Source organism: Phyllostomus hastatus, unplaced genomic scaffold, assembly GCF_019186645.2.
Source record: "Phyllostomus hastatus isolate PE091 unplaced genomic scaffold, TTU_PhHast_1.1 phas_scaffold_129, whole genome shotgun sequence".
In the NCBI taxonomy this organism is placed as follows: domain Eukaryota; kingdom Metazoa; phylum Chordata; class Mammalia; order Chiroptera; family Phyllostomidae; genus Phyllostomus; species Phyllostomus hastatus.
Genome location: NW_025334009.1, coordinates 10,854,814 through 10,880,836, shown reverse-complemented (window position 1 = coordinate 10,880,836; position 26,023 = coordinate 10,854,814). Strand labels below are relative to the sequence as shown.

Genomic DNA, 26,023 nt, shown 5'->3' with positions numbered 1-26,023 from the left:
GGTTGAGGGGGCTCTCCAAACCCCTGCCCTCTGATTTAGGGTCCTGAGCCATCCTGGACTACCCCTGAGGAGGGGTCACGGAACTTGTGGAGGAACTTCTTAGGAGGTACAAAGTATTTTTAGAAGTTATGCTTTGTATACCCTGTGACTTCAAAGCCAGCTGTCAAGAAGACAAACCAAGGTGGCACAGGTTTTGGAATCGCACCTGGGTTGGAATCTCAGCTCTGAGGACCTTAGTGTAACCATGTGCAAGTGGGTTACTCATCTATGAAGTAGGACTACACCAAAGGTATTTTTTCTTCCTCAGGGCTGTATATGCACACTGCCGAGCCTTCAAGACGTCATCCATGCTCTCCACCCCATCACCTGGTTAAGTGGACCAGGGATGGAGGGGGATGCGCTAGGGCCTCCAGGTTTATCACCAGGGGGCGCGCGAGACCCTGCACGCGGAGGGGGAGTATTCGCATTCTTTGCCTCAGAGTGGCCAGAGAACTAAAGGTAGCGCACGGGTATCTCAGTCCCACGGTTGTGATTGGCTCTCGGGCGGCAAAGCCGGTGTGCGCCTGCGCTGCAGCAAAAGGCGGGTACCTCGGGCAAGATGGCTGCCAAGAATTTTGCATTTGGCGTGAAAGGCTCCCGGCGCTTTTTAAGTGGTTTCGTGGCCGGAGCCGTAGTGGGCGCCGCGGGGGCAGGGCTCACGGCCCTGCAGCTCCTCCGAAGTCAGGGCGCTGAGGCCGCGGTGGCGGTGAGGGAGCCGGACGGTAAGTCTGTGGGCCCGCTTTCCCTTCCCCGACCCAGGTGTCCGGCTCGGGCTCCTACCTGCGACTCCAGTCGATCGTGTTCCTCCGTCACGCGCCAGTCTCTCTCCCATCGCCCTGCCCGTGGTTTTGAGCCTTTGCACTCTCCCTGCTCGGCCTCCTTTCCCCACGTCCCGTCTCGGCTGCCTCCTTCATTGACTTCCGGCTCCCGGGGATCTTCATACACTTCTCCAAAATACTTAATGTGTGTGTCCCCACACTAAATGGGGGGGGGCGGGGGGGGGCTAATGATGTCGCTGGATCATTAACTCCTAAGAGCTCCGGCCAGGTCTGTTTTGTTCTCCACCATAATCACTGTACGGTACCTGGACCACAGTCGACATTCAGGAAGTATGGATGAATGAATGAATGAATGAATTCACAGTAGTTTTAGCGGACTAGTGAACTGATTACATTTTATCATGGTTCACATGAAGAATGCCTGCTAAGTATATACATCCTCACGTCCCAGGTGTGCCTTATATTTGACAAAGAAAATGAGCCCATGCTCATTTTTACACTTGCCCGGCCGTGCTCATTTCACTTGCCCCTTTGATGCTTGGCGTTTAGCAGCAGAGCTGGGTATACCTGTGGGTGCGTACTTGGTTTCTCCCACTAGGAAAAAGCCCAGTTTTACCACTGTCTTGCCGCAGCACACATCACTGCTCTGATGCCAGAACCATGAGACAGTGTTAATGAATGCTGGTCTTTTTAAAAATTTAAAAGGGTCGTGTTTTAGTCCCCACACTAAATCTTAAAACGTAGTGAGTAGGCTGGCTCTTTCCCATTCGATTATATCAATGATGAGTAATGACAAGAGTTTTTCCTTTGCTGTTTTTGTATGCACGAGTACTTGGTGGGGCGGAGATTTGAAATTTTGATGTGAAAGACCGATCAGATCAGGTCCTTATTTACAAGTGAATGAGATGGCTGCAGTTTGTGTTGGCAAAACCGTACAACCGATTATAGGCACAACCAGTGTTTTGTCTGTTGTCTCTTTTCTGTGTGTTGTAAGTCATTGCAAAAATGAGACCTCTTTGTTGATTAGACTTTTGAGCCTGTCCTTTGTCTTACCCCTTTTCCTCTACTTACAATTTTTTGTTCCCAATAAAAGTCGCTAATGTTATGACTTTTGTCCCCCTCCCGCCCCTTTTTTTCATTTTTAGGTTCTGCAGAAAAGTCTGTCTTGGGACGATTTGGATTTCCTCTGAGTGGAACAGAGACTAGGTTTTACACTAACCATGCCTTGTCTTACGACCAGTCAAAGCGGGAGCCTAGATGGGTTCTTGAACACATATCCAAGAGCAAGATAATGGGTAGGTGGTGAGAAGTAACAGCATTGATGAAAGATGTTTCCTAATCTGCAACAAGGGCCATTACTGATCCTCTCAACCTTCTTTACATGACAGCACATTTACAAAAGGATGATGTTTGTGTAGCTCACTAGGTAAATGGACTCTGCTTGGCGGCCAGGGAGCCCCAGGCCCTTCCTGGGTGTCTTGGGCTGAAAAGATTCCTATCTTGACACACAGGTGGAGACTCTTGCACAAATATGGCTGCAGTGAGCGCTGTTCATTCATCATGTCCACAGAGACCGCGTACGTGCCTGCCATGTGCCTGACACGGTGCTAGGCCTTGGGGACGTATCAGTGACCAGAGTGGATGTTCTTTGCCTCCATGGCACTGGGAGTTGGGGTGGGAGTGGGCTGACCTATCACATAGTCATGAGTGTACAGTTGCAATTGGTGACGGCTCTTCTGAAGGAAAAGGGATTGGAAGTCGGGTTTGTATAACTAAGGAGCGGTAAAGAGTGTGAGAGATTGTAACAGGAGAACCTGATTTTGATTAGCGAGGCTTCTCTGACAAAGTGCACGTGCTGACAAAGTGACAAAGGGTGCACATGGCAGTCACCGAGGCAGAGGAGTTGGGGCCATGCGTTAAGGAGAAAAGCATTCCAGGCAGGAAGGAAAGCACAGTTGCATCTTTCAAGGCCCCAATGTGAAGAGTTTTGTTCCTTTGGGAACTAAAAGAAGGCCAGAGTGGCTGCAGCAAGGGAGGACGTGATGGGAAATGAGACTGGAGAGGTAGGGAGCTGTGTGAAGTCTGTGCCGGTGTCCTTACGTCTTGGTAGATTCCTGTAATTAAGGTAACCGGAACTTGATATTCAATGTCAAGTTGGTTTCTGAGTAGATTGTTTCAGTTTACACTCCCACCATTGCTATTTGTCCTCTCTCTCCCAACCCTTCCCCGTAGTGGGCATTACTCGGCTTTACCATGGCAGTAGCTGACTTGTGTTTATTAGTTGCCAGTGAGGGTTAATATATCTTGGAATTATTCTTTCTTTGTCAGTTATCCTTTACTATTTTCAGTTGGGGTATTCTTATTCTTTTTTAATTGATCTGTACCTTTTGTCATAGTTGTTTTATTCTCATTTTGTTATTTTCCTTTTCATTTGCTACATGGCCCTCAGAGTGTATCTCCTGTGCTCTACCATGCACGCTATGTTTATGTGTGTACAAATGCCCCTATTAAAACAGTGTGCCTTTGTAGAGTGCGCACTGCCCAGCGGGAGAGCAGGAGGTCTGGCGTGTGCTTGCGGCTCGGGTGAAACTGACGGAGGGGTAAACTTTATCACAGCAGTTGAGACTGGATCGTAAATTTACATCAAGGGAAACCCATTTGATTTAGTTTCAAACCTAATGAGTTTTTTTTTAATGTACTTTTTTTAAAAAGATTTTATTCATTTATTTTTAGAGAGGGAACGGAGGGAGAAAGAGAGAAACATCAATGTGCGGTTGCTGGAAGCCATGGCCTGCAACCCAGGCATGTGCCCTGACTGGGAATTGAACCTGTGACGCTTTGATTCGCAGCCCATGCTCAAACCACTGAGCTATGCCAGCCAGGGCTAATGAGTTTCTTTTAAATGCAAAAATTTTCCCAAGATATGAGAAATTTTGGCTTTTACTAATTTTAGCCTGCTATCAAGTTATTTCTTTCAAAGGCATATAAGAAAAGCATCGAGTTTCTTATAGTAAACCCTGTGAGCTGTGTAATTTTGAGGAGGTAAAATACAGCCAATTACTATTACTGGTATTTGAAAACAGAAAGAAATATACCTGTGATTTACTTGATTTTAGTGTAAAGCGTCTTATTTTTAGTAATGACAGGCTAATCACACTAACTCTCCTGCTAAAAATGATGTTATGCGTGGTATATAAAATGCATATCGAAAAATCATAAACACACGAAAATGAAGAGCCGACATGAGAGTGAAGAACTCCCAGGCTAATATTTGGGGGAGAGCCAGACTCCAGAGGGGTAAGCAAGGGCAGGCCTGGCAAAGCCAAGCCGCATTGCCTTTGGTTCCGTGGCCTTACAGGGTGAGGGGGACCGAAGGCAAGACCTAGGGTTCACCCAAGGGTGATTGTCGTGTAGGAGACCCTCCCAGCATTAACCTGGAACCTTGGAGGGCTGCACCCTTGGGGAAGGGTGAACCAGAACTAACTTGCTTGCCCAGCGTGGGGGATTACATGGAAGGTTGTCTTGGCTCTGAGCATAGAGGAAAATAAAAAGCTTGTTCTGGAGAAGCCGATTCCCCAAACTGGCTAGCTTGGAGACTTGTAGCCTAAAGCCATGTAGCCTGCATCGATGAAGGAAGCTGAAGTGCTGAGCTTGGTTTAATGTGGCCCTCCACGCCAGGGAGAAGTGAGTGCGTATCCTTTCTCCAGGAAGGCCTCCCATCCTCGGCCCTTAGAAATTCCCACAGATGGTTTTCCAAGGGCAGTGGGCACCAGGCAGAGATAACCAACCAGGCACAGAAGTGATTCCAGTAGGGACGACACTTGGAGAAGTACACCAAAGACTCTTCTCTGTTACCAGGTACTTTTTCTTGATGGAGATTCTAAAAATCTAGGTACAATATGAGAATCTTGACTCTGAACCTGGGGATCTAATGAGTTAACATTTTTTCATGGATGCATGAAATGACATTGGAGTCAGTAACTCTGTTGATCTCCATTTAACACTTGTTTGAGTAGCAGCCTGGGTATATTTCATTTGTCTTCATCATTTTTGCAACTTATCAGGGTCTGTCCTAATGACAGTGGAAGGTGTAGTGTTAGGATTTGCTGATGACCACTCTGGCAGACTGTTCTGGAGGTTTCAGAATATAAATAAAATTGAGATTTCTTCTCTCCTGAGTGGTACTCAGATGTTTTTCTTCAGGATTTTTCTGGATTGAGCTCATCACTTAAGTATTTGTTTTGTCACGGCAGAAAAGGCAGTGAGATATCAGAGACACTCTCCCCTTCCCTAGGCTGTGGCTGCCCAGAACAAATTGTTTTGTGTCTATATATATCCATTATTTCAGTACATGTGAACATGTCAAATACAGTGGTGCAAAGTACAATACGTGGGGGTCTTTTTAAAAAGCAGGAGTTTACTTAGTAGCTAAGCTTTTTAAACAGCTTAGTTATTTGATGGGTCATTGTTTTTATGTAAATATTATCCAGGGGATTTTTTTCCCCTTTAAGGTCAGAAACGAAAGCATATGAGGTAGCTACACTGTATGAAAAGCATTCTTTCCTAGCTGAGTCCTTGCTAAATTCAGATGAAGTATCTGAACTATCCCAGGAACTTGAGACATGCGTGCAGTCACTCACTGCCAGCTGCTCGGAGAGATACTGGCCGGAGCAGCCAGCTTGCCTTGCTTAGAGAATTGCAAGGGGTATTTGTCCACGGAAGACTTACCCATTTTGTGTGTTTTTCTTCAGGTGATGCAGACAGAAAAGATTGTAAGTTCAAGCCTGATCCCAGCATCCCTGCGACCTTCAGCGCCTTCAACAAGGACTACATTGGAAGCGGGTGGTCGCGAGGGCACATGGCCCCAGCCGGAAACAACAAGTTCTCAGCAGTAGGCACATTCTGGGGGCGGGGCTGCGGCTGGACCCTGGGACCTGGCTATATTAGAGACACAGGAGCCAGCCTTCAAACCTGAGACCTTCTGCATTCCGTTTCTGGATTTTTCTTCCTGGCTTTAGTTTTTTTCTCAGATACTGAGACATTTTAAAACAGGTCGAATGAGGAAAGCTAATGCTATTTAAGAGGGAACTGGAAAGCCAGTAGGAGATAAAGCTACTCTTATTTGGAAGACAGATAGAAAAGCTAGAAAGAGAGTACAGCAAACACATTTTGATGCATTTACTTTACATGTGTGTGTTCATATATAAACACATATGTACACACACACACACATAATTTTAACCATTGCAGACATCATAACACTTCATCCCAAAGTAGATTGCTTAGGAGATTAAATCATTTAAGAATGAGGTTATTTGTAGATATGACAGAAGTATCACTATACCAAGAAATGTATCCAAATGTGTTTTTGTATATTTGTACAATAACATCTAATATACAGTTCACATTTCAGGTTTGCCAAATTGTCTCAATTATCTTTACAGCTCTTTTTGGATCTAGTATCCAGTTGTCAATCACACAGTACATTTAATTGTCCTATCTCTCTGGTCTTTTCTAACTGAGGATAATTTTTCTGCCAAAAAAGGAGAGAAATATCTTTCATGACATTGATATTTACTGCATGAATTATTGGTGATTATCATCATTAAGACACTGGTTCTCAATTTTGAATACTCATTATAATCACCTGGGGAGGTTTTAAAACTCCCTGACGCCCAGACCTGTGACCCAGAGCAGTTACGTCAGAACTCCCGGGGGTGGGACCCAGGCGTCAGTGTTTTTAAAGCTCCCGGGTCACTTCGCTGTGCAGCCCAGGGTGAGAGGCACTGCTCGGGGAGACAGCCACGGCGGCTTTGGCAGTTCCCGGAGCTCCGTGAGGGGAGCGCACTCACAGAGCTTTGTGTTTGGGGTCAGACGTATGAAATGAAGGAACAGGTAGTGGTCAGAACAAGAATGTTTTGTTGTTTTTTTTTGCCACTGTTAAACTAATTATATTGGTACTGTACTATTTAAATAAAATCCCTGAAAGTTGACCTTTGAAAAACTCTTTGCCAGAGGCTTAAAATCAGAATTTAGCTTCATGTTGGAAACTTTTATTTTCTTAAGAGTCTGCACTAGAGGCTTGAATTTTATAAATTATGAAGAACACTAGCACATCAATCTACTTATTTGGATATAGTCCTTATTTTGAATGATCATTGAGCTCTCTGTCCTGGAATACCTGTGACTTTCATTCATCTGAACAAGTAATCACTGCCGTGACCAGTGTGGCTCAGTGGGTTGAGCATCGCCCGGCAAAGCAAAAGGTCTCTGGTTCGATCCCCCAGTCAGGGCACACACCTGCCTGGGTTGCGGGCCAGGTCCCCAGGTGGGAGCGTGTGAGAGGCAACCAATCTGTGTTTCTCTCCCTCTCTCCTCCCTTCCCCTCTCTGAAAATAAATAAACAAAACCTTAAAAAAAAAGCAGTCACTGTAATTGTCTAGAGCTGATGTCTGAGTAAGGAGCTGGTTTTCTGTATCAGCTTTGTAAAGTCCCTCCCAGGGGAAGGCATTTCAGTACAAGTTACTATTGTTGTGTCTTTTCACAGAAAGCAATGGCTGAAACCTTTTACCTTTCTAATATTGTGCCTCAGAATTTTGATAATAATGCTGGATATTGGAACAGGTGAGGGGTGAGAGTTTGAAGCCTGTGAGTGTGTGGGAGATGGATGATGTGTGGAGAACGTACCAGTTGCTGATGAACTGTTTCTGTCTTTGTTTTTCAAAAGCCGTTACTACTGCCGGTAGTGCTTTCATTAAGCACTGGAGACTGGTTTTCTTCGCTGTGTTTCAGAAATAGTTTCCTAGGGAAGTACAGATTTCAGAACATAGCCATTTTGATCGTGTTTGCTACTGGCCAGAAGTCAAATTCTGGAAGAAACTACTAACAGTGTTATTACTGAGGCATAAAATATTTGTGAATGTGTACAGAGGACACTAGTCTAGTTGCTGAGCTTTAAAAAAAATTTGGTACAAGTAAATGTGACCATTAGCCAGTTTCTCAATCACGTGTGTCGGGGATCTCTGTAAGTATTTGAGGCTAGCACTGACTAAGGTTGTTTCGAGCTATTGCGTTTTCCCCAAACAGTCCTTTCGCGGTTTAAAATAATTGAGAGAGCACCTGCACACTAAGAGAGACTTCAGTAAGGATCACTCGTCAGTTGCGGCCCACATCCGTTTTGTCTACGCGTCTGCCCTCCCCCCTGCTCAGATTGCTTTGAGCAGGTCACGGATATATTATTTTAATATTTCAATGGATGTTTTTAGAAGATAAGGATTCTTTTAAAATATGAGTATGGTGCTATTGCTCCTCAAACATTTAATAGTAATTCCTCATTACCAATTTTATAATCTGAGTTCAAATTTTCTTAATTTTTTTGGTGGCAGTTGATTGGTTTGAATCAGGATTTAAACAAGGTCTCCATGATTTTGGGTGATATTTCTGAGTTCCTTTTAATCTGTAGGTTTCCCTTCCTCTTTTTTCCCCTTGCAAATTATTTGTTGAAAATCTGGGATATTTGTCTTGTAGTTTCCTTTTCATATTCTGTCTGATTGCATACCTGTGGAAGCATGTATCATTTTTCTCCCCTAAGGGATATATTTTTGGGAGGAAAACTACTACTCTGTTATTGGGCATATATGCTGTAAGATACAATATTGATTTTCCTTTTTGGGTGAGGAGACAGGATTGGTGGTGTATGCTGTTTTCTCATAAAACTCCTTCAACTATGGTATAAGAAAGTGCACAGTAAAACTACTTGCCATTTTAACCCAGCAAGTTAACACAAACAGTTTTTAAGTGTTAAAAACCCAGTGTGGTAAAGATTGTTGTAAAACCACTAGGCCATTTTGGAGTTTACAGAGTAAATTGGGACAATCCCTTTAAAAATATTAGTGTTATATGTAATCAACTGTCATTAAAATATTTAGTAAAGTGATTCTGGCCCTTGAAAGTTATCCTAAGGAGTTAATACAATGTTGCATTATATAAGAAGTGTTAGGATAAACCTGGTTGTCCTGCAATAGGGATGGTTAAATAAAAAGATATCAACTTGGAATGATGTTTAATTCTCGTAAAAAGTTTGACAACTATGGCTTAGAAAAGTAAGGGAGAAAACAAAATTTCAGTTACAAAATGTACGTGGGATGCACACACAGTAAAATGTAGATGGTTGTATTAATGTGTGCGATTTTTTTAAAGTTCTTTTTGTGCAGTAAGCAAACGGAAAAGCTTATAATGTTTTGTGCCATATTCTCTTGTTTATATTAATGTCTCTGGATCAGTATTCTTGGCATCTTTCCTTGGGACTGATATGGTTTGCTTCTCTTCTACATTTAAGCCTGTGAGTATATCATGCTTTTTTTTTCTCTTGCTTTGTTTTTCAGAATTGAAATGTACTGTCGAGAACTGACAGAGAGGTTTGAAGATGTTTGGATAGTGTCCGGACCGTTGACCTTGCCGCAGACCGGAAGCGATGGGAAGAAAATAGTTAGTTACCAGGTGGGGACATGTTCTGACATTCAGGGCTGTGCTCTTTGTAAGCGATTGTAAGCTGCTCCTGTCTTCTACTTTTTATCTCCTTGATTGAACAGTATTCATTGAACGTCTGTTGGGGTGATAGGGGATATAAGGATGGATTAGAAAGCAACCATGGGCTTCAAGGGACTTGCAGTTTAGAAAACGAGACAGACGTGTATTTAATTAATTGTATTAAAGTGTGATATGCTGTCCTAGAGGTAAATAGATAACTGAAATGGTGTCAGAAGGACTGACCAACCCTATCTGTGTGGGTCTGGAAGACTTAACAGAGGAAAAGGTTTTTGAGCCTGAGCTAGACAGGCGAGTAAGCGCGAGCTGAGTCGGGGAGGGACGTGGGAGCGCCGGGCCTTGGCGGGGCCGGTCAGCAGCATGGCTCTGGGCTTAGGTGCCGTCAGTAAGGCAAGACTGGAGCTAATGGGACAGAAAGTGTGGGTGGCCCGAGGAGGATGAGGTTTTCTACAACAACAGGTAGGACGGGGGCCGGATGATAGAGTGCTTCGTATTCCAGGAAGAGTTGGTTTTTAAATTTTGGCACTGAGAAGTCACAGGATTATTTTAGGCATGGGAGACGTGATTTGTCTTGGGTTTTATAAGGAGTATTCTGGCAGCACTGTATAGAGAGGTAGGTGAGGGAGGGGGCGTTTGAAGGGGAGGTTGGAAGCAAGGAGGTCAGTCGGGACGTTACTGCAGCAAGTCCCTTCGAGAACAGACAGGAGGCGGAACTCAGGCGGTTGGGAGTGAGGGTGGATAGAGGAACACAGGAGAGAGTGACCCCGAATTAACGTTTGGGGTGAGGGAGGGGACAAGTTCAGGTGACATCCAGATTGCAGTGAGCGCAAGCGTTAGATAAATGGGGGGAGACGTTTTTGTTTTTTTTTTTTCAACTATTGGGTTTTTTTAAAGGATGAAGTTTTAAAGGTTTGTCTGTTTGTTTGAGAGGGGGAGGGAGAAAGGGATCAATGTGTGAGAGAGACATCGATTGATTGCCTCTCGCATGTGCCCTACCCAGCAAGGGGCCCCTGCAACCCAGGCATGTGCCCTGACCGGGAATTGAACCAGCAGTCTTTTGCTTTGCAGGATCATGCCCAACCAACTGAACCACACTGGTCAGGGCAGTGAAGTGTGGTGTTTTTTTTTTGGTTTTGTTTTTTAAAGATTTTATTTATTTATTTTTAGAGGGGGAGAGTGGGAAAGGGAGAGAGAGAGAGAGAGAGAGAGAGAGAGAGAGAGAGAGAAACATCAATGTGTGGTTGCTGGGGGTCATGGCCTGCAACCTAGGCATGTGCCCTGACTGGGAATCGAACCTGCGATGCCTGGTTCGCAGCCTGTGCTCAATCCACTAAGCTACGCCAGCCAGGGCAAGTGTTTTTTTTTTTTTTTTTTACGTGCAAGATATTTGAGAACTTACAGACTGAAGGAAAGAGAGATTAAAGATACAAGAGAATATAATTAACGGTGTGAGAGCTTTAGACATCTAATGTCAGTGTCTGAGATGGAGGATTCTGCCGAGAGGGTGGCTGAACTGCTGTGTGGGGATGGATGGAGGCCAGGGAATGGAGTGGAGGGAGGGGGTCGAAGTGCTGGAGTAAGGAGGAGAGCGGTTGAAGGGTGAGGTCAAAGAGGAGGTGTATTTGGAGGGGACACCTAGCTCAGCTCTGGTTGGGTCCAGTGATTACTTAAACCAGTTTGTGGTAAAACTGAGGGACCTGAGAAACAGATTTAGGAAAACAAAAACAGTTTTTGGAATGTATTCTGTTCCCTTGACTTGCTTATTCTCAGCCCTTCTGGATCACATGCGCAGTGAGTATAAGTAAGTACGTGGGGTTCACACAGGGGCCCGCACCTTCAGGGTGTTCCAGTCATTCTCACGGGAGTACAGGGTTGGCAGAGGGGTTACTGCGTTTTAAGCACATTAATCTCTCTCCCCTGGTCAACTTATTCATTTAATTTTAGCTCCCTATAATCTCTTATTTTGCAAATACTAATAATTCTTGAGCTTTGTTAAATCTTCTTTACTCTTACCTTTAGAAAATAGATTCATCTTACCTTTGACTTTTTAAAAAAGATTTTATTTTATGATTTATCTTTAGAGAGAGGGGAAAGGAAGGAGAAAGAGAGGGAGAGAAACATCAGTGTGTGGTTGCCTGTCATGCGCCCCCTACTGGGGACCTGGCCTGCAACCCAGGCATGTGCCCTGACTGGGAATTGAACTAGCGACCTTTTGCTTCACAGGCCTGTACTCAGTCCACTGAGCCACACCAGCCAGGTCTTACCTTTGACCTCTAAACCTTATGTGATCAAGCTACAGTTTTAAATCTAGCTTTGTTTTCATAAAATTGATTTATATGACTGTCTTATTGTGTAGTAGAAAAATTTATACAAAGATTAAAGGAAAAATTAACCAGTATTTAAGAACATTTTACTCAACAGTGTGTGTGTATTTCTAAATATGTGTTGGCCAAATGCTTTAGTGAAAAGTATATTGTTTTTCTTAAGTTGGAGAAACTTTTAAAAATAACTTGTAAAAACATGATATGTTATATATCTGTCCAAAGGGTCCAGAAGCAGTGATACATTATTAGCAGCAATGAGTACACCTTGAGACCAGCTCTTGGTTTTAAAAAAAAACATCTCCTACTGAAAGAACCCAGCCCTTGGAGAATGGCTGATTCCAGGGCTGGTACCGGGAAAGTACAAAATGGAACATCTATGCCAGAAATCAAGGAAGTACTCAAATAAATGGTGAGGACGTGTCAAAAAAGACACAGAAATCAGCTTGAAGGACTTCCAACTTACTGTGTCAGAAACTATGTAATAACAAAACAAAATGGCTTATATTCCTATTGAATTAAATAAGAATCCATACTTTTGGTAAATAAGTAAATACATGGGTAAAAGGGAAAGTTTACCATAGAATGTTAAGTAATAAATTTGTAAGAATGAGAGTTAGAAAAAAAATATATATTTTAAAGATTTTACTTATTTACCTTTAGAGAGAGGGGAAAGGAAGGAGAAAGAAAGGGAGAGAAATGTGTGTGTGATTGTCTCTCATGTGCCTCCCACTGGGGACCTTGCCTGTATCCCAGACATGTGCCTGACCAGGAATTGAACCAGCGACCCTTTGGTTCACAGACCGGCGCTCAATCCACTGAGCCATAGCAGGCAGGGCTAGAAAAATAATTCTGCAACCATTATAGAAAGTTGTTCCAGACAAGAATCGTTATGGATGCTAAACCTAATAAGCAGAAATTTTGTAAGGTATAAGACATTATAAATAGGATATATATAGTTTTTCCAGAAAGTATTCGACCATGTACTATGAAAAATGGAGATATTTATTTGAGAAGATACAAGATACAAGAAACATTTCACATAGGACAATGATTGTGGTCTCTGTCCCTTCAAAATAGGCACCTTGGGACCTCACATAGTTCTCTTAATCGCCATCAGCTGCCCTGTCATATTTTCCTGAATCTCAATGATGATCTGAAATCTCTTCTCCTTCAAAGGTGATTTTAGTTCTGGGAAAAGCCAGAAGTCACAGGGCACCCAATCTGGGCTACAGGAGGGCTGAGTCACCTGGGCAGTTTGATGTTTTGCCAAAAAACTGCACAAATCGTGATGCATGAGTAGACACGTCGAGGTGAAGCTGCCAGTCACCAGGTGCCCATAGCTGCAGCCTTCTGAATCATTCAAATAGTTTACACAGAACAATGTTCAAGCTTAACACAAAATTTGATGCAGATTTGTTACTCTGTTCTTTCAGTCATTTTGAATGCGACAGCCACACAGCACGCATGCTCACTCAACAGCGTCTACTGCCCCCACTGACTGGTACAGTGAAGTCGTTGTTGTTCACACATGCGCATTCCAGTCCCCTCTCCTGGGCTGCCAGGTTACATGGATGTTGAGCAAACTGTTCTCATCATATTAACAGTGGCTGGGCTTTTTCTGGACAGACCTAGTATATATAAAAGTATCTCTCCACAAATTACTTATTAATAACAAAGAAAGGAATGATAAAAAGTAAGAAATTACGGCGTAGAAACTCCCCTTTAACCAAGTGATCAATGTTAATAAGTTTTGCCATAATAGGACATACTGATAAACTTGCCTGGTATGATGCCCTGAGGATACAGTATCACTTCTGTTATGTATCTGCCAAAAAAGCATAGCACCAAGCCTCATGCAGAAATACCAGTAAGACCCTAGTTGAGGGACATTCTGTGAAACAGCTGGCTTGTGCTCTTTAAACATGCCAGTACCGTGAGAGATAAAAGCTGAGAAACTAACTGTTCCAGGTCGATGGAGACCACAACAAGCGTCTGGAAAACAAAACTCATTGTTTGATCTTAGACGAGATCCTAGATTAGAAAATCACCCCTGGCTGGCGTAGCTCAGTGGATTGAGCGCGGGCTGCGAACCAAAGTGTCGCAAGTTCGATTCCCAGTCAGGGCACATGCCTGGGTTGCAGGCCATGACCCCAGCAACTGCACATCGATGTTTCGCTCTCTCTCTCTCGCTATCTCCCTCCCTTCTCTCTCTAAAAATAAATAAATAAAATCTTTAAAAAAAAAAGAAAATCACAAGTTGCTAAAAGACTTGACTGGGACAATTGGCGACATTTGAGGTCTGCAGGTTAGATTATTGTATTTTATCACTGTTAATTTTTCTCATTTTGGTCATTATACTGTGGTTATGTAAGGGAATGTCTGCTCTTAGGAAATACATCCTGAGTGATGTGTTCTGTGACTTATTTTCAAAAGGTTTAGGGAAAAGAAAAACAGAAAAAGAGTGATAAAGCAAATTGGGCAAAATGTTAACAGTTGAGTCTGCTGCGTGCTATTCTTGCAAATTCTAAATTTGCAATTAATTCAGGATGAAACATACAGAATATGTATATACGTTTTAATATATCTTCCCTATCCCAGAATTCTTATTTCGCTGGAACATACAAAACTAGCCGCTGCAGGGGCTTCCCCGGCTTCTCCTGAGCAGTGTCAGTGAGGGACCCGTGGGCGTGCTGGAGCAGCCCCGCAGAGAGTGTCCCAGAGGCCTGGCCGGCCGGCTGGCGCAGTGCAGGAGGGCCCTTGGCGGCAGCGCCCTGCGGGGTGTGCTTTGAGGGACAGGCAGTCTGGTCTGAGATCTTTGCTTTTGCGTTCTGGACCTCCGACCCTGTCTCGTCAGTTTTCATTCTGAATTTTATTTGTGCTCACCCTGGCAGGTCGTGAATTCAGCAAATCTTCAAGCACCTCTCCTGTGGGAGGAAGGCATATGGAAATGGAAATGACATGCCTCAAACTACATTCTTGATGACTTTCCCCCCCTTTTTGTCTCTATTTCACATCCTGGATCATATGGTAGTTCTGTTTTAATTTTTTAGAGGGAGTAACATACTGTTTTCCATCGAGGCTGCCCCATTTGACATTCCCACCAACAAACAGAGGCTTAATGTTAAGTTACCCTGGCAGTTTTAAAACATCATACTTGGTTTTGGCTTTTTTGTCAGTAGTTGATGAAATAATGTTGGATCTCGGTCTATGGCTAGAACCAGGGACTCCAAGTTACACCCTTCCTGGTGCCCCGTTCGCCACAAGGTGGCCATAGCCTTCAGCCCCCGCTGGAATGCAGCCCTGCGTAGCCAGAGCGAGGGCATTAACGACTGAGCGGAGGGGGTCGGCATAAGCCTGTCTTTGAATAAACCTGGTGAGTTTGGGTCCTGCCTAGAAGCCTGGTGCCAGGTAGACAGCGTCTGAGATTCCCTGAGTATTAACGTGGTGTGTTGCCAGTGCTCTGCGGACTGTGGAAGGGGGAGGCCAATTTGGGAACTTTTCTTTGCTGTGTGTGTGTGCATGTGCATGTGTGTGAGTGTGTGATGGTGGTGTTTTTTTAACAGACCTCAGAGGCGGAAGGGTGCTATCACACCCAGTTTATGGTACCTTATTATCACTGATTTCTATTCGATTTTGGTATTTTTGTAGCTCTCGTGTTTACTTCACTTCTCATTGCCCAGCCGTTTACGGTGTGTCTTCGTGTGCCCTCTTCTGTAAAATCTTGAGAGACGTAACGACTTCCTGATCGTAACCCTACTAGTTAGGAAATCTTCTGATTGAACAGTCCGCCGAAGAAGTCCACATGTTTCTAGATTTAGGAGAAGGGTGTGTGTGTGAGAGAGAGAGAGAGAGAGAGAGAGAGAGAGAGAGCGTGCGCTTAACCATGAAAAGGCATTTATTGAAGGACTATTTGTGGTGATAAAGCTGTCGCAGACTCAGCTACAAGCCTAGGCAGGTCTTGCAGGACCAGAGCCCTTCTTTGATGCATAACTTGTCATTGGTTGATGGCCCAGACGCCAGTCTGTGTCCTCCTGAGCCCGTGGCTTCAGTCGTGCACTTGCTAACGTGGGGAGTGAGAAACACAGACCGGGGCCCTGTGTGTTCTTGGGTACACGCACGCGCCCACGAACCTGTGCTTTCTTGGGCTCCTGTTTTCCCCTCTCTCATCCACAGAACCGCCAACGTCAGGTGCCTTTCTATTAATTTTAAAGCATTTGAATCTGTGTTTCATGAAAGATATGTTAGAAGTGGTAAAATTAGATATCTATCCTCAACGTATTAAACATAAGTTTAATGTCATTTTAAAAAAGGGTTTATCTACTTTTAGAGAGGGGGGAAGAGAGAAAGAGGGAGATACATCAGTTGGCTGCCTCGGGCACACCCGCATCCCAGGCGAGTTCCCTGACTGGGAATTGAACCAGTGACCTTTTGGTAGGCATTTAATCCACTGAGCCATGCCAGCCAGGGCAGTATATACGTTACTTCTTGACCTTTCACCTACATGTTGTCACAGTTTATAGCATTTACACTTATGTTTGCTGACTATAAATCAGCCCAAGCTTTGACTGTATCAGAGGTTGTAAACTGAGGTTTTATTTTGTTCAGACAGGATGTTCTTTTTGAATTAGTTGGTAATATTTAATAATTGGGCAGTGTCACATAAGTCTGGATTTTAGCTTCCCTTGAACACATCGGATGACTTAGTCCCACTTGGCGTGTAGCCCGTGGGCACCGTGCACCAGTGGAGAGCAGCAGCTTTCTCCGCGGGTGGAGCCCACGCTCTTCAGTTCGCTGTGGTCCTCGCCCGGCCCACGTCATCCACTCACGTTTCCCGTGCAGCCCTTGCTGGTTGTTGAGTTTGTAATTCTGGGCCTGTTGAAAGCATAAAATCGGCATTTATGGTGTTATAAATGGGTAAGTGTTGATAGTATGTTCGGACTTGTAAAGAAGTAGATATAATCCTGTATCATTTCCTAAGGCTGTGCTACTTGAGTCGAGTGTTACCACAAACAATAAAAAACTGAGAAGTGGAAGGTAAAGGTGGTAGGTGTTATAATTACTGTTTTAAAAAATGTAATAGTACGCTTTTATTTTCTATTCAAATCATTTAATCTTATCACTGTTTTTAAAGAAGGTAAATCTGTTTCTTCCTGAGACATTATTCTAGAGCCCCTGGCTTCAGCTCTGATACGGAACTACTTGTCTGCTCCCACCTCCCCCTCTCCCTCCCTCTCTCGCTCCCTTCCTTTCTTTTAGTCAACAAATATTTACCGAATTTTTCGGACTAGAAGATGCACCCCCCTACCCCCAATTTGGGAGGAATAATGGTTGTTAATGCTGCTGTTGAGTTCTGTTTACATTTACATTGGTGAAATATTATGTTATTGATGTTATTAAATATCTCACCACATTTTTTGCTTCAGAATTTTTTTATTTTCCTCTAACTCTAGGTGTGTCTTATGGTCCAAAAAATACACTATTAAGCTTCCAAGATGTGCCTGTTGCTGTTTTGTGTGCTTTCTGATATCTCGATAAACCCGCACACGTGATTGCATCAGTGTGCATGTGACAGCGGCTTGTCCTGCCGGGGACGGTGCGGGCTGGACCCCTTGGTGAAGGGGGTCTCCTGCAGGCTGACTCACTGCTAAGTGACCGTTCCCCCTTGAGATGAATTAGTACTCCGTGGAAACACTCTGACTCCATGTATGTGTTCTCTCCAGCTGCTAGTTCCAGCATCCGTTGGTGATTCTGGCCCGAGTGAGTTGTTACTACAGCAGTTGCCAGATGACGATTTTCTGACTCTTATTTCTTCTATGTTTATTAGTGACATTTACTAAGGAAGAGCTTTTCCTTTGTATTTATCATCAGTGTGAACTCGTGGATTCTTATTCAATGAGCTTCACTCAGTTTACTGTTTATTCATTTTGATGCTCAAATTTTCCATATTTGCCTGGGGGAGTCCCTTCACGCTGCCTCCTGTGTCCTGGTGACACACCCTCATCATCGTTTCCGCTTCTCTTACCTTCTGGTGTTCCAGGTTCAGCTGGGCCGCTCTCTGGGGCCGTTTTTCCAAGGAGCTTTTGTTCTCTGAATGGAGACTGGTATTCAGAGACCGAGGTCTGGACGACAGGTTGGTTCGTGAGTGCTCACTCTGCTGTTTGGCGTGTCACTTGTGTTGGCCACATTTATTTTTAGCCTTTTGTAATGGGTGCAGAGAGCCTCGGAAAGAAAGTGTGTGGAGTCTGTTGCCCTTGGCGGCTTGCTGTTGGGAGGGCCCCTTCCCCACTTTCAGTGTACTGTGGTTTTTGAGAACGGGACTTGCAGACCCTGGTCGTGAAGAAAGCGGGTGACGGTGTTTGTGTGTTTTGTCTGTACGTGTGAAGCTGCATGTTAATAGGAATCTCTATTTCTGGAGAGGCATACAGTGTTTCATTCTTGGAATCATGTCAAAGTAGCATCTACTTTTACATATTTTATTTTCCGCTCACAGTTTCTCTGTGCTGATGCAGCTTTTGTTAGGTTAGGCATTTTTCAGAGTGAACTTGATTTCAGGTAAAATTTTAAACTCAAAATCTTTAGCATATCTATTATCACATACCTATGTCTATATATCTAAAAGTAAAATATGAGCACTTAGTAAATTGAGTTGGAAAAACTGTCTCAGATAATATTAAAATTACCACCATTTTAATAATTTAGTTGGGCCAAAGCTTTTGCATGTACACATGTACATACATGCACATGTAAACCTGGGTTATATGTGGCGAAGGCAGACAGATGCGGGAGGAGCACGGGAGAGCAGAGGAGGAGAACCGGTGAGAACCGGAGAGGACTGGGGAGACCGCTGGCGCTTGGGTTGGAGCGTCCTTGTGAGGGAAGGGGGCAGGGCCAGGTGGTAAACACCTTACATGCTCAGAAAAAAAAAACTCGGGCTGTTTCCTAGCAGTTTCTGCTAAAACAGCGGTGGATACAGCCCCGTCCTTCAGTGGCGCTCACGAGAGCACGGCATTGCCCGGCCCCAGGGGCTGGTCTGCTCCTCTCAAGGAAGAAGCATTTAGACTGTGGGTCCCTGTTTCCGAGGGAATGTCTTGCAGGTACATGGGGCGGCTCAGAGTGCCTGGAAGACTTTGTTTTCTCGGGTCTAGCTGTTTAATACCTACTGCTTATTTAAAAACAGACTCCAAACCTTACTTCAGGAGACTGTAGCTAATAAAAGTTAGGGTATTTCATTTTCTGCCCGGGCCATGTGTATACTTGGGAGGAAGGGAAGCTAATGAACTGGTGCTTGTGGAGAGCCCTGTATACACAGAGCGTGTGTAGCTGCACACACGCTGCCTCTTCCAGTCCTCACCAACGGTCCTTGCGTGCACGTAGTAGTTACCTCCTCTTATCGGTAAGGAAATAGAGGTTTTGAGGGGTCAAGTCCAAGTCAGGTAGCCAGAAATTGTCGAAGAGGAGGTGCAAACGTAGGCCTGTGTACTCGTATGAGAATTGCCGGTTAGTCATAGCCTTGTTCTTAGGAGCTCTCAGAAGTCTGCAAAGGGATTGCTGCGCTCTTCATATGCAGCAGCCTAAGGCCAGGGAGTCAGAGGGAGTGTGGAGAAGAGCAGTTAGTTAGCAGTGACATTTGCTAGCGTGCAGAAACCACAGAAAGTGGGCCAGAGGAGGTTTCCTCAGAGCCACGCAGAAATGTCCTTTAGGATATGTAGGAACGGGTCACGGCATCGTGGGACTCGAGGGAGCGGGAGCCTCGGGGAACCTTACTAGCAGTGATTTTATCAGAAGTGAGTCCTCTGACGGCTCTCATCAGAGTCACCCCTTCACTGTGGCTGAGGGCATCTGTGTGCTCTCTCTGGCGTGTGTGTCTCCAGAGGAGGCTGCTTCCAGACCAGGGAGATGTGCCCAAAGACTCTGGCCTGGACACTGCAGTGGACCCGACAAGGAGGCGAGCCCCAGGTTGTGCAGCTAACCGGGTGGTGGGAACGTTAGGAGTGCCAGCCTCCCTGCGTGTTCCTCCAGCAGCACCGCTTCCCAAACTCGCACCAGCTCCTTGCCGGGGAGACGGTTGGACATGGGCCTCCAGGGGTCTTGAGGCATCACTTGAAGTGATCGAGGGGTGATTCTGGTTTTTGAAATTTCCTTTTTTATCTTTAGGCAGATCTTTTCATTTCCATGTCTATTCGTTTTACTTGAAAAACAAATTACTTTACTGGCTAAGTATCTCCTTACCCCCATCCTAAATCTCCAAGTAGAATCGACAGCTGGGAGGAGGGCGCTTGTTTCACTGTGACTTGGCCGTCTCCCGCCCCCTCGCCCGGAGTGGGTGCCCAGGTGTGGAGGCACCAGCCCCTGGGGTTGGCTGCTGCACCCACTGCACCTTCAGAGGCTGCGCAGATGACACAGGGCTGGCCGTACCCCTGCGGAGTCCCACTCCTGGTGGCCCCGTACTTCTCGAGTTCCTCCGTCCTCTTGGGCATGCGCTCCCTGTTTATCACCCTGTCACTGTTTCTTCCTTTCACTCAATTGGCAGGACTTGGTCTGTGGATGTCTCCAACCGTTTTGTTGTTTGGATTTTTTTTTTTTGTCTTTCCAGGGCAATGAAACAAGCATTGTACATGTGTCTGATTCTATCAGGTGCGTGTGTTTTTCTCGTGGTCCTGCTGAGTAACGGTGTTTTTGCTTTAGCGGCCATGTCCTTGTGCCTTCGTAACTACCCCAGGAAACCGGCAGCGTTGGGGTTGTTACCGCCTGGCTCCCTGGACCAGTGAAGAAGGCGTTGGTGGGCACGACTCACAGCCGCGTGTCCGGCCAGGACTTGGGTTCGCCGAACTGGTCTGCTTTGCTGCCCTGGTAGTTTCTCGAAACGTTTTCTGAAAGTCTTCTGGTTTTCCTAAAGGTGGAAAGAATGTGTTACGTAGGTTGAGTTGTCTGCAAAGGAGAGGATAGCTCTAAAATACTGGAGGATTTTCTTTTTTTGTCTTAAATTCAAGGAAGAAACCATGGGCTTTTTTGGCTTCCAAACAGGACTGGCTCCTCCATGGGACAGATGTGTGCTGCTGGGATCGAGCAGGGTCGCGAGTGGCTGGGTTTTCATTCTTCTCTCTGCCATCTTAACCCCTTTTCGAGAAGCCGTGAGAAGGGTGTCAGTGGGAGAGCCACACCTTGTGGTTAGTGGGGACTTCTTGGTCTCCGGTTTCTCAGAAGCAGTGATAGAGGCCCTCTCGCTATTGTGAGAGCATTTGAAAGCCTAATAGAAATGGTACACTTCCCTGAGGAAAAACCATGAATCTTAAAATGTCAAACTTATTTACTTTCGGCTGGAATTTACTGAACCGGATTTAGAAGCCCTGCCTGGCAGCAAATGGACATGGCCAATTAATTGTTTTTGAAAATTGCCATTTGTTTGTAGACAAAGAGCCCATGAGGAGAGAAAATAATCAAATGAATGGTCTCGAAGGCTGCTCACGGCCGGAGCCTGAGACCTGTGCTGCCGTGAGGGAGGGTGTCCAGCAGGGGGCACCAAGGACCTGCTTAACCGTGGGCTCCCCAGCCAGGCCTGCAGCGCTTGAAGCCCCTTTAAGCTTCCCCTGTGAGCTGCAGTTCAGCTGCAGCTGCGCCCTGGGTTTCAGTGCCTGACGTCCGTCCGCCCCTGCACCCACCCCCTCGGTGGTGTGGCCTGTGCTCTGGAGCAGCCTCTCACCACACGCTGCCTGCAGCGGAACCTGCAGACGCTGCCGACGCTGCCGACACTGCTCTGGACGGGACGCTTCTCGGGAGCAGGGATTTACTTGCAGGGCCGTCCAACCAGTAGCCCATCAGCCGCCTGCGGCCCAGGATGGCCATGCACGAGGCCCAACACAAAATCGTAAATTTGCTTAAAACCTGTTTTTTTGCTCATTAGTTTTCATTAGCGTTTGTGTATTTAATATGTGGCCCGAGACAGCTGTTCTTCCAGTGTGGCCCAGAGATGCCAAAAGGTTGGGCACCCCACCCCTGCGGTGTGTCCCTCCGTGTGTCCAGCGGCGCCAGGCCCAGGGCCTCCGAGTTGTCTTGTTAACACCTGTTGGTGCTCCCTGGGCTCACAGGCACCTCCACAGGGTTCACCCTCCGTGTGTGTTTGCCATGAACAGTGTGTTTCTTCTCCCAGCTGCACAGATGGCTTGTCGGACGGGGAGGGCACTTTATGTCTGCAGACTGTGTGATTTCATAAACTTCAGCTGCTCTTTGGCCGACCGTTTTCACTAACTTCGGAGACAGTACTAGAAATCTTCCCTATGACGGGTCTTCCCTGAAGCTCTGCATTTGGCCTTGGCAAGTGGGGCCTCTGTGTGTGCCAGACAGCAGACGGCCACGGAGTCCTCAGGCTGTGTGCCATGGCGGTGGGAGCCTGGGAGAAGCAGCGAAGGGCCGGCTGTAGCTCCCGTCCCTTTGCTTTGCCTGGGCGCCGGCAAGGCCTCCGCAGCCAGCAGGTTTGACCAGGAGGGGGCGCCCTACCAAGGAAGGGCCGGCGAAGAACATGGCGTAGTCGGATTGTGTGGTTTTACTGAAAACCATTAAGGAAATGGATGCTCATTTTTTCTTTCTCAGAAAACAGATATGGCTTTTAAGCCAATTGGAAGGAAATTTGAAAAGGTTTCATAACAGTGTTCCTTTATTACAGCCAACCTCCACAGGCAGTCGGGTTGTTTGCAGGCCTGACCCTGGCTTCGGCGTCTTCGTTGTGTGGATCCCCTTCTCGAGTGTTTGATTTGACGACACGCTGGAAGTTCTGTGTCCGATAGCAGGCCCACGAGCGTGCGGACCTCTGACAAACAGCGCTTACGTTCGCTGAGTTTAGAGACCTGACCGCAGTCCAGGAAGACCGAAGACAGGAGTGCCAGGGGGTGCGTCCGGCCGCGTCTCTGAAGGCGGCTATCTGTGTAGCTCTCTAGTGAGTCTGATAAACTAAGGCCGCGTTTTTATTTCTAGAGCTGGGAGTGCCCGAGCTGGCAGCCCTGACCTTTCAATGTTGGGAACACCAGGAGTTCTGATTACAAGACGAAGCGAAATGACAGCTTTTCTTGTCTGTTAAAAGCCCAGGACTCGCGTGGCATTCCTTTGTCCTACAGCCAGAGCCGAGAATGTGGCCCCTGCTCTTTGGGGCAGCGTTGTTTTAAAGAACGCGATCAGAATCTGCCTGTTAAACACCATCTTCGTGAATCTGTATTTCAGTTTATTATTGCATTTGGCAGTTGAGTTTGCACTCATTGGGGTGGGGTGTCTGACAAGTACGTTTCCAGAAATGCATCTAAATAACGTGGCTGCTCTGTTTTTAGGTGATCGGTGAGGACAATGTGGCGGTCCCCTCGCACCTTTATAAGGTGATCCTGGCGCGCAGAAGCCCAGCGTCTACCGAGCCGCTGGCCCTGGGGGCCTTCGTGGTGCCCAACGAAGCCATTGGCTTCCAGCCCCAATTAAGTGAATTCCAAGTGAGCCTTCAGGACCTGGAGAGGCTGTCGGGGCTGGTGTTCTTCCCTCACCTGGACAGAACGGGCGACATCAGGAATATCTGTTCCGTGGACACCTGCAAGCTCCTGGACTTCCAGGAGTTCACTCTGTACCTGAGCACCAGAAGGGTCGCGGGAGCCCGGTCCGTACACAGACTGGAGAAGGTCATGGAAAACCTGAGGGACTTAGGGATCGAACCCGATGATTACTTCATGAGCTGCTATGAGAAGAAACTAGAAGAACTGAAAGCTAAGGAGGAGGCAGGGCGCCTGGAGAGGAAGCCTTCCTAGTTTTTGCCTCGGAAGTGCGATGCCGTCCGTGCTGAGCAGGCGTGCCCTCTTCAGGCCCATGCGTTGTGGCGGCTCGGCTTGTTCACAAAAAGGACCGAATCCTACATTTCAGACTCACTATCTCCCCAAAAGATGAAAGATCCAAAAATGTTTTGGTTAGTATCTTATTTGCCATGGGAGCTGATCATTAAGGAGACTGCAACGCCTGCAGATGAAGGGCTGCTCCCGTGTCAGGTGAGCGGGGCCGTGTTCGCAAGATGACTCGGCGTCTGTGTCCCTCGGGACGCGTTGTGTGCGAAGGCGTGTTATGGTCACGTCTCCAAGCCGAGCAGCGTCTCACGTGCCAGCCCCGCTGTTTGTTCTTGGAGCCCAGTATCGTCTGCTTCCTTTCCCTGGGACCTGTGTCGGTCTCACAGGTAGTGTTCGGACGGCCCCTGGGCATCACCCTGTTCACGGGCACCACGCAGTGGTGGGCGCGCGTGGGTTCGCGGCGGCAGTGTGTTCAACAGTAAGTGATAATGCCGGAAGGAACTCGTCCGCATGCTCACCAGTGTGCGCCTGCGGTCGCCCACCCCTGTGCGTCTGTTTCTCGACCTTCCCGTCACGGAACCTGCTGTTTGTGTGACAGAGGAGCACTCAGCGGTGGCCCTGCCTGCCCACGTGCTGTGTCCTGTGTGATGAGCGGAGTACTTTACATGTGGTAGCTTACAGTGGCCCTCCGAGATAAATACCACTGTCCTCATTGTCCTCCTGAGGCAATAAGTGAGGAAACCCAAAGCGTACCTTTCTGAAGAAGTAACCCACCGGGGATGGGGCACACAGGACTGAGAAGTCACGACGTGCGTTCAGATCCCCATGCACAGGTTTTTGGCTCAGGTGCATACCTGCATGGGTGTCTGCGATCCTGGGGCCTGCTTGGTAGGCGAGGTCTGCTTCCTCGTCTGTCATCACGCTGAAGGGGCTTGAATGGCCTCTGACTTCAGCTCTTTGGGGAGGCACAATCACAGGTCCTTGAAAGGTGGAGGACGGTGCTTTGTGGGGTTTATCGGAAGCCCTGCTTGCCCCCAGAAGTGCAGTTCTTTCACGTGACTCCGTGCTGCCGAACTGGTGTTGCTGCAGAGATGAAGGAACCCAAGGAGGGTCCGTGCCCACCGATCCCCCTGCAGGATTCGCTCACCCGTGTGCCTGCCCGTGTGTTGGGTCGCTCAGGGCGGGCGCTGCCCTCCTGGGCGGAACGGGAGTCCGTCCGCGGGCTCTCCTTCCCTGTAGGCAGTGAAGCACCTTAGGAGACTCCTCCCTTTTCAGAGGAGCTTGTCTGAGTGCTTCCCGTCACTGCTGTCCCTCCAAGTGTGTCACCGGGACAACTGTTGTGGCGTTTTGTCTCTAACAGAAATGGCAGGGCTGTCAGACGGAGGTAAGGGGGCCATGATGAAGCTTGTTCTGCTTCTGGGGGATAAAGAAACAAAGAACTTGGGGGTCAGAACGCGGCAGCCTGATTAGTGCCGCCCTCTCCTATCACGCTGTTCCCCATTAGCTTGTGCCAGCCTCTCCACTCGGAGAGAGAGCCAGCGTGCGTGTCACCGTGACCAAGAAACCTGTCTCTCTCTCCTTGTTGGCGAGGTGACGGTGGGCTCCGGGTGTTCCTCGGAGCCCGGGGGGGCGGCTCTGCGGGAGCCGCCTTGGGCTCCCGCCCGTCCCTCCCCCCCACCCCGCCCAGCCTGCCGCTGTGCTGTTCCGACCTGAGCTCCCAGCAGTGTGGAGTGTCTTTCCACGCTGTTCCTCCTTTCTCGCCCCCAGATGGGAGAGAATCTGGATTTTTAAATCAGAAAATTACAGTATCTTAAGTTTATGCTTGCTTTGAAAAATGCCGCCTGATCATTGTGAAAAACAGAGGTTAACTAATTTGAAAAATGCAGTCACCCTATCATTTTTCTATGTAGAAGCTTTTATTTTATTTTTATTAAATCATTTTTAATTGTTCTGTTACGGTTGTCCCAGTTTTTCCCCCTTTGCCCTCCTCCGCCCTCCCAGCCCCCCACGCCCACGGTCAGCCCCCACACTGTTGGCTGTGTCCGTGGGTCCTTCGTGCATGCTCCTTGTCTAGTCCCTCCCTCCCCTTCTGTCCACCCTTACCCCCTCCCCGTGCCCCTCTGGTCACTCGCTGTCAGCCTGTCCCGTGTTTCCGTGCCTGTGGGAGACTGTTACGCTAAGTGAAATAGGCCAGTTGGTGAAAGACAAATACCGTCTCATCCCACCTACAAAAGGAATCTAGTGAACAAAATAAACTCACGAACAAAATACGTGTGGAAGTTTTGCTGGCACACAACGATGATGTTTGAACCGTCTCGCCGTCTCAGTGAAGAGCCCCACAGAACACATTGGAGAATGTGAGTCCTGGGCGGAGCTTGGAAGTTATCTCCGGACCAGGTCGCTTCAGCCTGGGGCTCGGAGGCAGCGACGCCCCAGTGATGCCCGAGGCCTCTCCCCAGCATCATGGGCGTGTCCCTCCGATCGTGGGCCTCATCGTGGGGCCTGAGCAAATCGCCACCCAGTTGCC

The 26,023-nt window shown here is 47.0% G+C and overlaps 1 protein-coding gene across 1 annotated transcript; it reads left to right on the top strand.

The window, feature by feature from the left end:
* The first annotated feature begins 587 nt into the window (after positions 1–587).
* Positions 588–26,015, top strand: EXOG (exo/endonuclease G). Its single transcript, XM_045856987.1, has 6 exons — positions 588–761; positions 1,964–2,113; positions 5,570–5,709; positions 7,366–7,442; positions 9,203–9,317; positions 23,005–26,015. The coding sequence occupies exons 1-6, from the start codon at positions 599–601 to the stop codon at positions 23,464–23,466; spliced, it is 1,107 nt and encodes a 368-aa protein (XP_045712943.1). The 5' UTR covers positions 588–598; the 3' UTR covers positions 23,467–26,015.
* Positions 26,016–26,023: the final 8 nt, after the last annotated feature.

What these genes read in the sequence shown, in the direction of transcription:
- EXOG (XM_045856987.1), top strand. Translation starts at nt 599, where the DNA reads ATGGCTGCCAAGAATTTTGCATTTGGCGTGAAAGGCTCCCGGCGCTTT. An exon ending in ATCCAAGAGCAAGATAATGG is followed by an intron (nt 2,114 to 5,569) that starts GTAGGTGGTGAG and finishes GTTTTTCTTCAG; the next exon opens with GTGATGCAGACAGAAAAGAT. An exon ending in AGAAAATAGTTAGTTACCAG is followed by an intron (nt 9,318 to 23,004) that starts GTGGGGACATGT and finishes CTCTGTTTTTAG; the next exon opens with GTGATCGGTGAGGACAATGT.